The 18262-nt window shown below is 33.6% G+C and overlaps 1 protein-coding gene across 2 annotated transcripts in view; it reads left to right on the forward strand.

The window, feature by feature from the left end:
• Positions 1 to 12768: 12768 nt before the first annotated feature.
• Positions 12769 to 18262, forward strand: part of LOC149576764 (trihelix transcription factor GT-1-like) — a 33255-nt gene continuing 27761 nt past the window's right edge. The window contains exon 1 of one of the 2 annotated variants that reach the window (XM_089819748.1): positions 12769 to 13579. In XM_089819748.1, the coding sequence (XP_089675874.1) occupies positions 13081 to 13579 (499 nt within the window). In that variant the 5' untranslated portion in view covers positions 12769 to 13080. The remainder of the gene's footprint in view (positions 13580 to 18262) is intronic. The other variant, XM_089819755.1, reaches the window with a different exon arrangement.

Raw genomic sequence — 18262 nt, forward strand, 5'->3', positions numbered from 1 at the left:
TATGGATGCAAATGTAGCTTTGGGGATTCATAATGAAATATATGAAGACCTTAGACTTCTCATTTTAGATTAAAGAGAGGAAGTTATAATGAAGAGGACAAATAAGTGTTCTTGCTGAACTTTCTTCATGATTCCATCCCCCTGATGGAAATAATGAAACTACAATATTCATGAGATCACAATCTCCAGCACATGTCAGAGTTTGAAATAATTTATTGGCACCTCGACGTGAGCTTACTTCCAGATTGTTTGAAGTAAGTGAATTTAAGGAGGAAAGACAGGGAAATCCACAGAGTTTTAAACAAGGGAGAAGGAAATGGAGGCAAATTTTGCATTGGGATCAGAGAACTAGATGCAAATTTATGAAGGAAGGATTACAATCTAATGCTTGAAGAACATTTTCATGTTTGATGATCTATAATTTTTCGAGGGCATACAACAGATGTACGATGTGGAGTACCTAGATGCTTACTAGAAGCGATGCCCGAATCTGGACATGGCTTCACTTTTTGTGGCACTGGCACTGATGGTGGATGAATCCAAGGAGGAATTATGTCGGGTCATGGCATCTTGTGTCGACCCACAATGGCTACAAGGGTTGGAAGAGATTGTGGAATGTGTTGTGTATGGTGTGGACATAGAGATGGGATAAGAGTCATGTAGATTGATTGGAGATAGGGAGACTTCTATACAACCCCTAGTTGTTTGGTCTTCAGCAAGCCCAAAAGAGGTGCACATCCCCAAGACAGAGAAAGGATGGAGGAAGATATTGGACTTCCTATAGGTGAGGATTTGGGTGTCGGCTGAGGATAAGTGTGGATTCAAGAAGACAACATCGTGCAAGAGTGTATTAACTCTAGGACAACCCCTGCAACATCAGATTGTGAGGAAGAATAAGAAGGAAGGGGGAGAATCCATGGTAAAAGGCACATGGGTGGATGTTTTCTTGATAGAAGAGGTAGGAGTAAGCAACAACAAGTGTTGCCAGGTTTCCATTTTGCATGGGAAGCCAAGGTCGAGGTTTGTGCTGGATGAACATTCCACTCCAACCTTCACATAGGAGGAGGCATCTTTTTGGTTCAAAGACTAGCCACGTGATTCTAGTGGAGGTGGATAGTGTTAGCTCATTGGGCACCTGAATGTTTACTTTTTGCTGGTTAAGTCGGTTCAGAAAGTTAGTGTTTATGACAGGGTGTTAATGCTCGATTTTTTGTTCAAATGAATATGTATGGCCTTGGGTTTGGGTAGATATAAGTTTGCAAGGACTTTGGCCAAACTTTGCATATGACATTTGTAATTCCTCTCTTTAATATTAATATAATCAAAACGTTACCTATCAAAAATAAATAAATAAAATCTTGCTTTCCTTAATTTCTACTAAATCATATTTTTAAGAATTACTAAAAAATAAAATCCTACTTTTCTTATGGTCTACTTTATTCCTTAATGCAACTACAACTTCCTAATTTTTATTTTAAAAAAATGTTTCATTTATTACGTATTTGCCAAATCTTAAATAGGATTTTTTGGTTTGCAATCAGCATTAGGGGACCTTTGCAACCACCCTTAACAGACCTCTAGCTTTTTGGTTTTCAGTTTTTAATAGACATGGTCTTTATACTTTCCTCATTCTTAGGAATTACTTGTTTTTGAGAGCATGTACATTTTTTATTGCTCATGTTTTTCATGTTTTATTCAATCTGGGAAGGAAAAGATGACAAAAGTTACAACATGTGACTGAATGGAAAGGGAACACTTGCATGTGTTACTGGTAACAGATCTCTATCACCACATTCTAGTTTTTATATACAATGGTTACCTTTAGGAAGTTTCTTCTAATATAACAAGCTGACACTATTCAATATTTCAATCACTAATGATTATTAATTACATGTAACCATGATAACATACTAATCTAAAAAATAGATCGTACAAGATCATATAAAGCATGAAGATCCTTATTTAAGGATTAGACTCTTAAATATACTATTTATATTACCTAATCAACGTCTTTAATGGGGTACTTATTATGTTCTATTTTGCATAGTATAGTTAGTATATTTGCTATCTAAAGATAATCACCCTTGGACATCGATCTTGGCAAGATAATTTTAGAGTTTATATAGAGGGTCAACTTGGTAAGAGTCATGTCCTTTCTAAGGACATGCCTCTTGATTACTATATAAATAAGGGTTATTAATGTGGATAAAGGACACACAAAAATGATAAGGTATGTTCCTTTAGCATTACTTCCTTATATGATCTTAGCAAGTTTAAAATAGGCATAAAGACTTTACATGGTATCAGAGCTAGGTTCCTTCATGAGAAGCTTAACAGCTTGAAGGTAGATCCATTCAGATTCATGGGCATAATCAAACAATTGCTGGCAAGAAGACCATCGAGAGGCCTCGCCCTGACCCTTCGTAGCCATAGTTGATACATTATTATTTTGATACTCACGACTCGATATGTCAAGACATTATCAGATACTTGAACATATTATATTATTTCATGTTGTGTGATGTTTACTTTCAGATATTTGAGTTCATCATTTAATGCTTTATGAACATTTATGTTGATGAAATAAGTAAATGTAGGATTAACACTTTGATTAAGAGATTTTAATGATTAAGAATATGAATAGGACGAAAGAAACCCTGATTGATTGAAAGATGTATGTTTTAATTTATGTGAATCCTGATATGTATATACATATGTGCATGTGATTTTATGGGGCTACTGATGTGTGCAATGAGTGTGTAGGATATTTTAGCTGAGAAACCCAACAGAGGAACGAAATTGATCCCTATGTGCCATTCATGGAAACCCTATTGTTCGTAACTTAATTGTATTTGTGAGATGTATGAATGTATCTTTCCATGATCAACAAATGTTAATGTTTCGTAATTATGTTCTTATAGTGTCACTTGACACTCATGAATTGCTTATGCATTCCAGCATGCTAGTTAGGGTTATCTGTGTAACCTTTGGATCTAAGTCAGATTAAGTTAGTATCCTTTTTGCTTATTTGTTTCTTAATCAAGTTTTGTTACCCCTAATGCAGATTAGTGCTTAATCTGCATTTTGGAGTTGTTAGATGGTCCTAAATATTCCTAGCTTTTGTTTGGTCCCAAATCAATTACTAAGGCCTTAAATCATGAAATCTTTATACCCAAGGGGTATGGGTATGGGTTGGGGGCATTTTTCACCCCCTAAGCTGCTTTTGTTGACTTTTGAGGCCACTCAAAAAGTCTATTTTTGCCTTTGTGCGAAAATTGAAAGTTGTTACCATGAGTTGGATAACCACAACTCCACTTGGAGGTTAACCTTAGGTTTGGTTGAGTTAGAAACTTCTAGATTTTTAGGTGAGTGGGGAAAGTTATTGCCCTTTTTGGTGGTTGAGTTTGGATCTTATTTAGAGGCCCTTTTTGGAGTAGTTTTGGTTGTTACCCAATCTCTACCTTTAGAGAGGAGTCTTGGAAGATTGAAGGCAAGGAAGGAAAAGCTCTTCTCAAAATTGTTCATTTTACCATAACCTCTTGGTGAAGATAGGAGTTCTTCATCTCCTTTGTTCAGATTGTTCATGCGTGTTTCATGCTTATGCTATTGGGATTGTTTATTTGTATGCTTGTAAGTATGTTGGGTATGTTGGGAAGGATTGAAACCATGTTTCTTGAATGCTTTTCTTTCATGTTTTTGTTTGAATTTTGAAGTTTCCTTGCATGGGTGTTTTGGCATTACTCACCCTTGGATAGGGCAGAAGTGGCCAATTTCGGGAAAGGTCTTTTTAGTTGGACTCCAACAGTGTAGAGTCTCTTCTCAGGATGAGAAGAGGGAGAGAGGGTAGGGTGTTATGGGTCCCTACCTATTAGCACAAACCACGTATGAGTTTTCAACATGTAAGAATGGAAGAAAGAAAGTTCTTGAATTATAGCCCCAATTGGGCACTTGGTTTGGTGTTGTGTCTGACATCTCCTGTTGGAAAAATCCACCTTTCCCCAGTTTTGATTTAATGTTGAATCCTGTTGTGAAGACCTAGTATGGATATGAATGTTTGATTTTGTCTCCTTGTTATGTTTGTTTGTCACCTGGTCAAATTTTGTTCCCTCCACGATCTTAGCAATGTATTGCAGAAAATGATATGGATCCCTTGATAAGGGTCATGAAAGAAATTTATTGGATTGTTGTAATTTCGGGATTAGAATCCTATGAAGATTGTATTTAATAGCTGTGTTGTAATGGCAACGACATCGGGTTTTCTTCTTGTTTCTTTCTCGACTGAGCCTTTGAATCAAGTTGCCAATAAAATAGTGATTGAGTATTATTGGTTCTCATGAGTTTTCTTGGTATTTTTTGGTTATATGGATGCATATCAAAAATAAGTTGAAATGATGATGTTCTATTAGGCAAAATTCAAATTTCATATATGTTGAAAAGAAAATTATGTTATGAACGTAGATTCATTTTCATGATTATTGAAAACAAAAATCAATCTTGCAAAGTTGTTTTGTTTGAAAGAAAGTTTGTTTTAAATGTTAGAAATCAATGGGTTCTCATTAGTTAATATTTATTGTAAGTTTAATTTAGTTAAGTTTTTTTTCTTTATTAATATTTATTTTTAGTTAGTTGTTTTATTTGTATTAAATTTAGTTAAGTTTTGTTTTTAGTTAGTGTTTATTATAAGATTAAGTTTTGCATTAATTTAGTTTAAATTTTAAGTTGGTTTACGTTTAATTAAGAGGTTATGAAATAAATGTTATTAATGTTATAGATTAATTTTGTTTGAGTTTAGAAATTGATGGGTTCTTTTTAGGAATTAATTTAGTTAATGTGTTGTTTAGTTAATCATTATTGTAAGTTAGTTGTGTTATTAAGATTTAAATTAGTTAAAGTTGTTAATTTAATTTAGTTGTCATCCTAAATATTAGTATCATGTTATTTAGTTAAAATTAGGAAATTAGTAGTATTGGATTTTAGTGATGTTAATATTAATATGTTTAGGGTTGGTATGTTAGTAATAAAGTTTTAAATTATAGTTAAGAGTTTTGTTAAGAAAATAAATTTATATGTTTTCCTTAATATTAGTTAGTAATTATTATAAATTTAAAATGCTTAGTAAATGTAATCGATAAAAAGTTAATTAGATTAAAAGTTATGTAAGTTACATAGTTTAGTTTTAGTTTATAAATATTAATTAGTTTTGATTAGATTAGTAAAATGCAGTTAGTGATATTCTTTTTGCAAATTGATACATGTTGCACTCTTAATTAATGTTTAGTAAAATTTTGGTTAAATGTAAATTTAGTTTAATTGTTAAGAAAGTTAATTATTATGTTTGTAAACATAACAAGTTATGTTAGACTACTAAGATAATGTAATTTGTTTTGCGTAGTTGAATTTAAGATGAACGTGGTGAATCTATTCTTGCAAATCAACTCTTAAACCCTAGTGAACCTTATTATTAAAAAAAAAAAATTGTGCATTTTTGCCCTCGAGATTTGGGCATGACAATTGGCTAAATAGGAGAAGCTTAAGAAGAGGGCTTATGGAGTGATCACTTCAACTGTTGTCACCTGGACAATAATCTTCAAGATGGAAAGATTTGATCACTCCAACATTGTCTTGAATGTGCAAAATGAAGTAGAGGAGCAGATCATTGAGTATGATCGAAAGATCTAGGAGCTACGCAAATAGATGGAAGATGAAATTGTCGCAATTGACACCAAGTATGTTGTTGTTGCTATGTATAATCCCCTTTGATTACCCCAACATTGTCAAGGCATGTTGGGAGAAGTATCGGCACGATTGTGTCCAAGATGGTACACTTGTAGTTGCCTGTAATTATGACAACCTTAAAATGCAGGTGTTATGCCTCAAGGATGATGTGTTGTGGGAACATTTGGCTCAATATTGCAAAAATGAACTTGTCAGGGAGGATCTAGAGAAGTATACCAATGATAAAATTTGAGGGCTTAATGAGTTGCATGATTATAAAAGTGCCAAAACCATATGTATTACCTTGGAGGCAATGACATGTTATAATATTTTATATTTACCAAATACCATAGGTTGAAGAATGAATCATTCAAAAGGAATAATTGATCGAAGAATATAAAAGGATCCATTAAAGTCCATCTTAAATATTAATTTAGTCTAATGTGGTGTGCTACGTTCACGAAAGGTGGTGACTCTAAAGGATTTGAAGGAATAAATATTACAAAAGGAGAATTTGTAGATCATTTCATCTACAAGACATTCATCTTGAGTTATCTCTCTACCCATGTTGATCTTGTACAGGAGCTTCAACCCATCTCTGCAAGTTTTAGTATTTCTATATAAATAGTACTAAATCAATTTTGATTAATTGGGAAATCTGGATAAATACCTATAGCATTGCTTGGATTCAGGATCATTTGCATTTCAAATTGTAGATTGCTATTATAGTTAGTTTTTGAAGTTGTAGTTTGCATTGGTTACCATGATGCTAATTTTGTGATACTCTAAGAGTGTCATGTGGAGTGAATCATCTGTGATTCTTGCATGCATCTGTGTGCTTGACTTGTTATATGAGAATTGTGTGTTAGAAGTTCTAGCATCATCAAAGTGTGGGCATATGGTCTAGGCATAGAACTAAAACTATTCTCAAGCAAGGGGCTCAGATGGGTCTCAATATGGTTTGAACATGGTCTTTCAATGATGGAGGACCATCAGGATTATCAAGATAAGTATTTTGATTAAGAAGCATGCATTTATTACATAATTGATATTATTAATTTTATCTTCAATAAACAACCTATGTATAGCGGTTGCATGCATTACATCTAGCACTAATAGTTTTGTATATAATTTCTAATCCATATCTATATGTATAATCAAGAAAATTATATTTATGATGTCTATTTAATGAAGATTCTTGGTTGCAAGATGCAACAAGATAAGAATTTCATATTCAAGGGAGATGTTTAATCTCAAGGGAGGGTTGATATCAAAAAGCATAGAGGATGTTGCCAAATGTCAAAAGGAATCATTTCCAAGAGCATTCGAACATTTCCAAGTGCATTCTAAACATATCATTATATTTTTCTATTTAAAGTTGAATGTCAATAAGGATATTACATTATATTCATTTCTGAGCATAAGTTGAGGAATTAAAACTAGTTAAACCTTTAATTTTGAGATAAATCATGTAAACTCTTCATTAAGGGAGTAGATCACATTAAGTGTCATGGACCCCAGTTACTGCAGTTTGGTTTGACTTATTACAGTCTTGGATAAATTGAGAACTTGCATATGTGGATTGAATCTACCTTAGAGATGCTCAAAATTAAGAGGGAGTTTATCTATGGGCCTACTTTCACTTAGTTTTGCATTATAAACTCCTTCTTTGGAGATTCATATGTATAAGCATTTTTTTAAATTTTTTTTATCGGCTACGTATTTAGCCAAGACTATATTTAGCCTAGGCTATATTATTGGTTGTGCTTGTTATGATCATTAGCTATATTATAGCAAAGAGTAACCTCTTTTATATAGTTGAGTCTATAATTGGATATTTTGCATGATCATTTCTTTGATATATGAATATAACATAGACCATATCAGTTGCATATGTGGCTAAATTTATCTATGTGATTATATTTTTATGATTTGTGGATAGTGGTGATCCATGGTTTGAGTCTTCTCAACTCAAGTATTGAGCACTTGGTGGACTTAATGTTTAGATACTAGTACTAGAAGCACTTGGTAAATATCATGTATTTGATATTCAGATACCAATATAGGTGACATCATGGATTTGATATCCAATTTAGTACTTGGTGGACTTAATGTCTAAATATCAGTATAAGTGACATCATGGATTTGATGTCAGATTTAGTACTATTAAACTAGAACCAAAATGAGTGATTTATCTAAATTAGAACCACCAATGTTTCAAATGCTATTAAAAACACAACTTGGAAGGATTCTATGATGGAAGATTGCCAATCCATTATTGAGAATGATGTTTGGGAAATTGTTCCAAGGCTTGAAAGAAAATCTGTTATTTCTTCTAAATGGGTATTTAAAATCAAACATGTTGTTGATGGTAGCATTAAGCCAGATTCATAGCTAGATGATTCTCTTAGAAGGAGGAAATTGTTTATGAAGAAACCTTTGCTCCAAGTTGCCAAATACACCTATGTAAGATTAGTCCTAGCTATTGCAACATTGAAGGGATGGAAAGTACATCAGATAGATGTGAAAACAATATTTCTGAATGAAAAGATTAGAAAAGAGGTATTTTTGGAATAACCTGCATGATTTAAAACTCATGACCCTAAAGTCTTTGTCTGCAGGCTCAGGAAAACTCTCTATAGGCTTAATCAAGTTCCAAGGGAATGGTCAATGCAAGAAAGACCTAATAAGCGGATTTGAAATGAAAGATTTAAGACTCCTTCATTACTTTCTAGGATTGGAAGTATGGCAGAACTTTGACAACATCATACTTAATCAAGGAAAGTATTCATTAGACATCTTGAAGAGATTTGAAATGTGGAACTACAGACCTATCTCTTCTCCAATGGAGACTAATCTACACAAACTTAAGGAAGAAACTATATAATCACCCTCCATAGATTCTACTCTTTACATTAAGTCAATTTATGTGTGAGCCAAACAAGATCCCTCGAGTTGCAATCAAACACATTATGAGATACTTATGAGGCACTCTTAACCTTGGGGTCAAGTATGAGAGAGTGGACTTGGACTTACATGGGTACACAAACTTAGATTGAGCTAGAAGTGTTATTGATAGGAAAAGCACTTCAAGATGTTGTTTTAGGTTAGACTCAACGATGATATCTTGGATATGCAAAAAGTAGGCATCAATAGCACTAAGTTCCATAGAAGCTAAATACATTGCCACATCAATGGCTTCTTGAGAGACAGTTTGGCTTAGAATGTTACTTGTGAGATTATTTGGTCAACCCATGAATCCTACTATTATTCATTGTAATAATCAAAGTTCCATCAAGCTTTCTTTGAATCTACTTTTCATGATAGGTCCAAGCATATTGAAATTCCTTACCATCATGTAAGAGATATGGTAGATAGGAATATTGTAACATTAGAATACATTTGCACTGTAGATCAGACAACATATATTCTTACCAAATCTCACTCTCGAGTGAAGATATATCACTTTAAGAAAAGACTTGGTATGGTTGAATTATAATACATTTTTATTCTTTAATTCTTAATGAAATAATTTTTAAAATTATTATTGTTAGGCTATTGACTTTAACGGGCTTCAACATTTCTATTCATTATCTAAGAGGTGATGACCTCTGAGATAATGAACACTTGTATAAAAGACATTATGAGAGATGACGATCTCTTAGATAATGTGTTGAACAATACAAAACTACTATTAGATCTAGATGAGTTCAAGATCATATTGTGATGTGGACATTTCTGTGTCTATGAGTCACAACCTGGATAAAGGAAGAATTTAATCATTCTCCAGATTTTATCCTATGAACTGGTAGATCTTAACTCAAGATCATATAATGATGTAGGCCCACCAATACCTATGAGTCACAACTTGGATAAAGGGAGAATTTAATCATTCTCTAGATTTTATCTTGTATGTTGCATTCCATGCAATAATGTTATTACTAGTGTAAGTGATAAGTCATATCATAGGGATAGTAATATGACATAGTATCATGTGTTCAATGATACCACATGCTTAGAAGATTCAGATAGATATAGAGTATCAATCTATGCTTATTCATCTTGATTGATGGTGCTAGATATGTTATCTCTCAGTATGATTATCAAGTTAAGAGGGAGTATTAATTCCATGTAATTGTGATAACATACTAATCTGAACAACAGATCGTACAAGATCATATAAAGAATGGAGATCCTTATTTAAGGATTGGACTCTTAAATACACTATTTATATGACCTAATTAGCATCTTCAATGGGGAACTTATTATGTTCTATTTTCCATAGTATAGTTAGTATAGTTGCTATCTAAACATAATCACATTTGGACACCAATCTTGGCAAGATAAATTTAGAGTTTACATAGAGGGCCGACTTGGTAAGGGTCATGTCCTTTTTAAGGACACGCCTCTTGATTACAATATAAATAAGGTTATTAATGTGGATAAAGGACACAGAAAAATGATAAGGTCTGCTCCTTTAGCATTACTGCCCTATAAGATCTTAGCAAGTTTAAAATAGGCATAGAAACTTTACAATGATTGCCCTACCTAGTGTTATTAGGTGGTATGAAGGTCAAACCTAAGAGAGATGAATCATCACCACATGCTCAATGCTTACTACACAAGATGTTGCACAAAGATGCAAGGTATATTTCAGTTAGTTTTACATAATTACCATATTAAAATACAAATATTTAATAGCTAGTACATGACATATAATCGTGTTTCAAGGAGCTTGGTATAATTGTCTTGCATATTAAGCATTAGGAAATAAGAACGAATAAAACAAAGACTCTTGGACCTGGAGCACGATTAACTCTTCATGCTTGAATTGGAATGCAATTTGGTTGCATGGGTGAAGTTATTATTTTATTTTTGTTTTGAAATCATTTCATTTAGGATGATGTTGAAAACATTAAAAAAAGTAGATTTAACTTAGTTTTCTTTTTGATAGAGGATGTCACTCCCATTCCAATAGATAGTACTAGAAGAAAGGGTGCACAAAAAGGAAGGGGGTTGTAGTATTTTTGTTGGATATTATTATTTATTTTGGTAGTTCATAAAGTTAGTGTTATTTGAAGGAGCATTAGGTCAATCAAACTTTTCTTACGTTTTCTCTAAGACATTGCACGATTTGCAATTAAAAGAGTAGATTATTTAATTCTAGTACATTGGGCTTATTTTTGTATAATTTAGTTATATGAGTGTTACTTATATTTATTTTCAAAATAATAGGAAATATGGTGTTTAGTTATAGTGCAACTTTATTTTATACAAGTTCATTGCATTTCAATGGAATTTACTTTTAGTTTATAGAATGTAGTAAACCTTTTGTACTATATTCTTGTTTGGTTTGTTTATCTATAACCATTACAACCTTGGTGGTATATTACCCTGATTATCCTACCTCCTTAGGTATGACTTTTATTCCAATAACCAATATTTCACATTGTCTGTAATTCTTGATTTATGTATGTTTGTACATTTGATGTTTCAATGGATAAAATATTTTTTGATTTTATTTATTCAAGACATATATTTGAATAATTAAAATCAATTTATTATAAATGTTAAATACTGACTACTAAAAAAAAAGTGTTTTTGGTTCTATTATCAGAAAGAGGCATTACTGTTAAATGATTGCTACAAATAAACAAATAAATGTGTTGTTTTTAAGCTTAAGTCATACAACTGCAACATAGGAAGATACCATTGACTACAAATTAATACGTTCATATGCAAACCATTCATGTGAACTACAATACACAGATTTTATGTTTATTCATATTGATAATTAGATTGAAGCAATAATTGTTAAAGAAATATCCAGACATGTGAAGGAAGCTTCTAAAATGGAGAAGACAATATTTGTTCATTGCTAATTTTTTTTTACCAATGAATAAACTATAGATTAAGATTGAACACAACATCATCAATGCACTCTAAACATAAATGAATGTATATTTTGACAAGATGTCAATAGGTAAGTCAATTTTTGGTTTTCGAGCCTACATCCTTTCATGGATGAGAACTATTTCAAGCAAATCACATTGTCATGTCTAAATTCATACAAAAGTAACTTGCAACATTTCACTTTTAAACACAACTGACAGGGGATGAAATGCAAAACTAATTATGTATTTTTAAACAACTTTGTAACCTATGCTACATTACTTTTTTTTTTACACCTTTCTAACCTATATGCCACATTTGAAGTTTTGTTGCGAGATTAATAATACACCTTTCTAACCCATGTCATGATTGAACGATTCTTAATACACATTTATGTACCAATCATAAAGCTCCGAGATAGGGTGCAAGGTCCAAAAATTAGTTGAAATAATATTCAAATGCATGTATTATAGAAATAATCAAAATGCCTATCCATTGTAATCTATGAAATTTGACATCTACCTAATGTATGCCCATTTTTTCAATGATATACCCAAATAACTCCTATCGACTAATCGTTGCACGTACATAAATGCACAACTGCTACTATTTTCTAATGTACATCTCACAAATATGAATGAGGCACATGAATTAGCTAGATACATTTATTATGGACCAATAAATTTTTGTTTAACTAATAGACAAAATAACTACTTATTTTAGACAAAATAACTACTTATTTTAAAATAATTTTATACCTTAAAATTCTTCATCATAAAGAATACATTCCAATAAAACCACCCCACCACCATTAGATATTTGACACAAAAATTTGAATTATATAAAAAGATCTTACACTTCTAAAATTGGTACATGAAAATAATGATCAACAATATACCCTTTATTATGGACTCCTTAGAAAAGTGTTAAAAGTCCAAAGCATCCCTATATTGGAACTAATACATATACTTTTCTATGGCTTTTTTGAGCCCATCAAATTAAGCCTTAGATCCTACACTGTCATTATAGTGTATAAATTATTCTCCGTGTTTGGCCTTTAATAGCAAAGAATGCTCTCTATCCCCCTTGAAGGAGACCTTAAACATTCCTATTTTAACCCTAAACAAAAGGCACCTTCCTCGGTGACTAAGATGAACAATATCCAATCGCATAACATGTTCTGACAAACGGCAATCGAACGGTGTCTTAGGAATGGAATAATGACATTAACAGCAGCAGACGATCTTGTGAAAATAAATAATCTAACATGACGTGAAATTTTGCTACAAAATCTGAAAAACCAAAAAAATGTTGTTAATATTATTGGGACATAAAAATGGGATAATAGGAAAGTGAGTGGTTTTGATTTCTCATGAAAAATAAAAGAAAAAAAGGGCAATGAATTTGCAGTCTGTCAAGTAACGGCAATTCATTAAATTACAGAGAAAATACAGAGACAGGAAATAGGCAGCCATGGAAGTGGTGGCTAACGGTGTGCAATTGCAGCAGATGCACCAGCAGCAGCACCATCATCATCAACAACTCCTTCTGTCAAGTGACGTTAATGGAGAAGATCCAGAAATCAAAACAACGCCCAAGAAAAGGGCAGAAGTTTGGGTGCAGGATGAAATTAGAGCACTGATTGCCTTGAGAAGAGAGACGGACAGTCTCTTCAATACCTCCAAATCGAATAAGCATTTATGGGACAAAATCTCGCTCAAAATGAGGGAAAGAGGATTCGACAGGTCTCCGACCATGTGTACTGACAAGTGGAGAAATTTATTGAAAGAGTATAAAAAAGCCAAGCACAGTCAGGATAACAGAGATGGATCTGCCAAGATGTCGTGCTATAAAGATTTGGAAGAATTGCTCAGAGAAAGAGCCAAAAACACTCCTTATAGAAGCCCTGCCAAGGTGCTAGTGACGCCCCCACCTCATCTTGACAATTCCTATGTTCATTTTTCACCCAAGAGTACGTTTTTCAATTCCCTTCTTCTTTACCCATTTGATAAATAGGCCTAGAAATTTAAAACATCATCTGGGGTTTATCAAACTTGTTTTCAAAGAGACCATTCCCAATTAAAAATGTCTGAGCGGATATTATGATTTCTCGTACAGTAGTTTTCTTACAAACTTCCTTTTCAACACCCAATGAGTTTATAAGGCCATAGATATAAAATTTCAGTCTGGGTTTATCATGTTTCTGAAAAGGGATTCTGTTGATTTAGTTGGAATGCTCAATTAGAGAAATCTGGATTTCATTAATTTGGTTTTCTGATATCAACGATCAATTTACTCTGTAATTTGTAGTGTTCCATCTGTGACAGATAACATTGACTTTTATCCTGATTGTTCTTATTCAGGTTATTGCCTTGTGACTAGGTTTTGACGTGCATTTGGTTTAGATAAGGTTATCCTATTTAACTACATATGAGATCAGTTTTTCATAAGAATTCCTGCAGATTTCCCTGATTAGAACGGTGTTTAATTGAAGACAATTTTACGTTATATTTTGTTTGTTGATAGTTACCAAATTTAAGTTAATTCAGACTTGAGTAGGTGCAGTGGACCACTTGAGTGTAAATAAGTGAGTCAAAATGAGGTTTCCATTTCTTCTCCAAAGTATCTTTTGAAGGTGGTGCCCAAAATTTTACCCTTTTGTTAAGTATATAGGTCTCCGAGGGCTATTCTCTCTCTCGAAATTTGCTTAGTACTTGCACCTAAACTTATTCCACTTTGGCTGGTGGTGGCCCAGGGGTCCTCTTAATCATCTGTCTGCATAATCAGCAAGGAAGCAAGCCCAGCGGGATTTGAGTCTGGTGCATCATCAAGTCAATGGCTTCTATCTTATGACCAGATCATGGCCTTCTAGACATTTGAGACTCTGAAAGTATCCAAGCTGTTAAGCTGTGCATGATGAAAACATTGAATGGATACTACTCCCTTTATATTTTTCATGCATCTCGTGGCCTTTTCTGTTATTTCATTTGTATTGCCCTGGAGATTATGATGGACGAATCAAATAGCTTTTGAAAATGAATTCCCCAGTTTTTCACTTTGAGTGGTGGTTATGCAATATGTTCAATGATACAACTGCAGTGTTTGCTTTCTCATTTCTGTGATGCATAAGAGCAAGAAGCATAGACAATTTTCAGTGTGTTGAATTATGAAGCATTTATTAGGATTCAATTGCATAGTTATTCAGCCAAACTCATCTATTTTTCATGAGTAACGGTTCACATATCTCTCCTGAGTACGAATGGTCCACTTAGCAATCATTGCATGTAGGTGATGTTCACAAAGGTGAAGCATTTCTCAAGAAGATACCCATCTCAATACTACTCTGAAGTAAACACAGTTTTTCTTTTAATATCAAGCCCATACTACTTTAAATCAGTTACACCTAACCATGTCCTCTAAGATCAGGCCTACTTGAGTGCGAGCAGATGTGGTAGCAAGCTAGATGGGTTTGATTTTAGGATAACTCCATGTTTAGGCATACTTGAGTCGGAGAAGTATTGAGATGGGTGACCTCCCAAGAATGCTTCACCCATGTCAGCATTGCATAGAAGCAATGAGTGCTAAGTGATCCATTCGTGCTTACAAGGAGATGGGTTTGTGTGAATCATATCTCATGAAATATGGGTCAATGTTTTTGACTCAATGACTACACAATTGAGTCTTAATAACAATTTCATAAGAGGAGGCATTGCATCATAGCCAATCTGGATGCAAACTTTTACAGTTACCATGAGTGTGCAGGTATTTAGTCTAGTATTGTCTAGACAATACACAGCTTCTACAGTGGATGATTATTAAATCCAGTTATTTTAATGGCTAACCATACTTAATGGCTAACCATACTAAGATGGTCATAAATATCTCTGTGTTCCAATAAATGGCACTCATTTGATTTCACTCTTCCAACATATAGTTCGTGGGGCAAAACATCTATTCTAATTGCCTTTGATCATCTACCATAAACAATAAGAATCAATAAAGTTCTCATTATAAGCATATCTCCTATCGTAACATCCCTCAAATTTGTCTGGATATTTGAGACAGGCACGTGTCTTGTGGATGTGCACGTGTCTCAGCGACTGGGAGTTCTGTAGGAGATGTCTACTACTGCAGCAGATATCATAAGTGGGCGGGGATGTCCCTGAAACTTGAAGACAGACATACATCTTAGAGGCAGAGAGAATCATTGGAGTTGTATGCCTATTGCAGGAGACATCTCCAGTAGGCAAGGGACGTGCCTTGATGTTGTTTGCTAGAAAAAATGATTGACACTGACAAACAGAAAAACATAAACAAACTATAATTTTTGCTTGCTAAACATTAAAAGACCTACTCAAGGAATTCCTAATTCAAGCAAAAAAAAGCAGGACATTTGCAAAACACATCCCAGGTACTTAAAAGAAGACGAGTGCAGTTTTAAAAGTAATTGCATGCTTGGAAAGTATGGATTACAAAGGTGGTCAGATGACAGGAAAAATAGATGCATTGTTTGAACATTATGAAAAGTAAATATGATTTTTTGCTTTTAGACATTTGAATGTCTATTGGTGTTTTAGTCTATACATACATACATACATACATTATAGATCATACATGCATTAATGCATGCATACACACATACATCCATACGGACACAGACACTTAGAGAGAGACACACACACACATATACATACGAGTGATCAGGGATTTTACATAGCCCAGCCTCGACACTGCACCATATTGAGTATGGGAATTTAAGCACATTTTGCATGCCCATGATTGAAATTTCAAACCACAGTATCCTTTCACCCCATTAATGGGGTCTGGAGAGTCCATTGAGAGGTAGGTTACCTTATCAGAGAGTGAGATTTGAACTTGGGATTATGGACAGTAGAAGGTGCCCAATCACCATTAATCACCACCTGATGGATGTTGAGTGTGTGTGTGTGTGTGTCTATATATAATATATATATGCATATGTATATGTTATGTACAATACTGCCTATCTTATGCGTGTTCCTAAGGCATAATTCATTATGTTTGTGATGAATTAAAAGAGCATGCAAAAAACTGAATCCTGTCAAATGTAATCAAAGTGATCTAGTAATGAAATGTCACTTGGTCTATCATCTCACAAATACAACCATAAGTTTATAATTACTTTGTAAATCAAAACATCATGTGCAGGCCGCATGTCAAAATTTAATCCATGAAGTTTGAAATATGGTGAACTTTAAGAAAACCAAAAAAAATCATCTCTCTTACCCTGGAATTTATATATAAAAGGGTTTAGGTTCTTTTTAAAATCCAGTTCAGACTCTGATGCAGGGATGGGGCAGCCCTTTGTTCATCTAAGTTTGAGCCTGGGCTTCATCAACTGTATTTTGTGTTTGAGCATCCCAAATAAATTAATTTGTGCATGTTATTCTCATCTGCATCACAACTGATAGTAACTGCAATAAGCAGTAGAAGCATCTGTTGTGGTTGACAAAGGAGAGCCATGTATCAAAGCAAGTCAAGACATATAAGTTTAAACTGCAGGGATTTCAAGTGAATATCTTCTTTCCCAATGTAGAGGGGTTGGAATGAATGAAAGATTTTAATCCAGTTCAGATTCTGATGTGGGGATGGGGCAGCCCTTGGTTCATCCAAGGTTGAGCCTAGGCTTCCTTAACTTTTTTTGTGTTTGAGCCGCCCTAATAAATTAAGTTGTGCATGTTATTGTCATCTGCATCACAACTGATGGTAACAGCAATAAGCAGTAGAAGAATCTGTTACAAGATTCAACAATTGGCAGATTAACGGATGATTGATTGATTAACAGAGGAACAAATGTGTTTCTTATAAAGAATTACAAGGACGTTGTTTCTAAAAGAAACAAGGTAGACTGAAGACGAAATTAGAAACAAAATTAAAGACAGGATAGGAAACATTCTTATCTAGACTGAAAGACGGACTACAGACAAGTAGTTGATCATTATAAAAAGTATTTAACTAAGGAGATAATATCTTAATACCCTCCCTTAATGGTCAACGTACGGATGTCGGAACATTCTAGGATAACTGAGACCCTCCTTGGATTTACAGAATGCTGAAACCAAGAAGCTTTGCCAGAAGAGTGCTATGACTCAAAACAGATTGCAATTACAAAACTTCGTTTTTGTGGAAAAAACAGTAAAACCTAGAATCTCATGCAACCTTGCATATTGCAGACAACATGAAATGATTTTTAAGGAGAAATTCAACAAACCTAGAAAAATAGAAACAGATTCAGAAGGCGAAAAATGCAGCTTTGCCTTGATCAGGAAGCTTTGATACCATGTTACAAGATTCAAGAATTGGCAGATTAACAGATTTCCGGATGATTGATTGATTAATAGAGGAACAAATGTGTTCCTTATAAAGAATTAGAGGGATGTTGTTTCTAAAAGAAACAAGGTAGATTGAAGACGAAATTAGAACAAAACTGAAGACAGGATAAGAAGCATTCCTATCTAGACTGAAAGACGGATTACAGACAAGTAGTTGATCATTATAGAGAGTATTTAACTAAGGAGATAATATCTTAATAGAATCTGTTGCAGTTGGCAAATAAGAGCCATGTATATGTCAAAGCAAGTCAAGACATCTAAGTTCGAACTGCAGGGATTTCAAG

The sequence above is a fragment of the Cupressus sempervirens genome, chromosome 1, assembly GCF_028749045.1.
Source record: "Cupressus sempervirens isolate cs-2001-9-10 chromosome 1, ASM2874904v1, whole genome shotgun sequence".
Taxonomy (NCBI): Eukaryota; Viridiplantae; Streptophyta; class Pinopsida; order Cupressales; family Cupressaceae; genus Cupressus; species Cupressus sempervirens.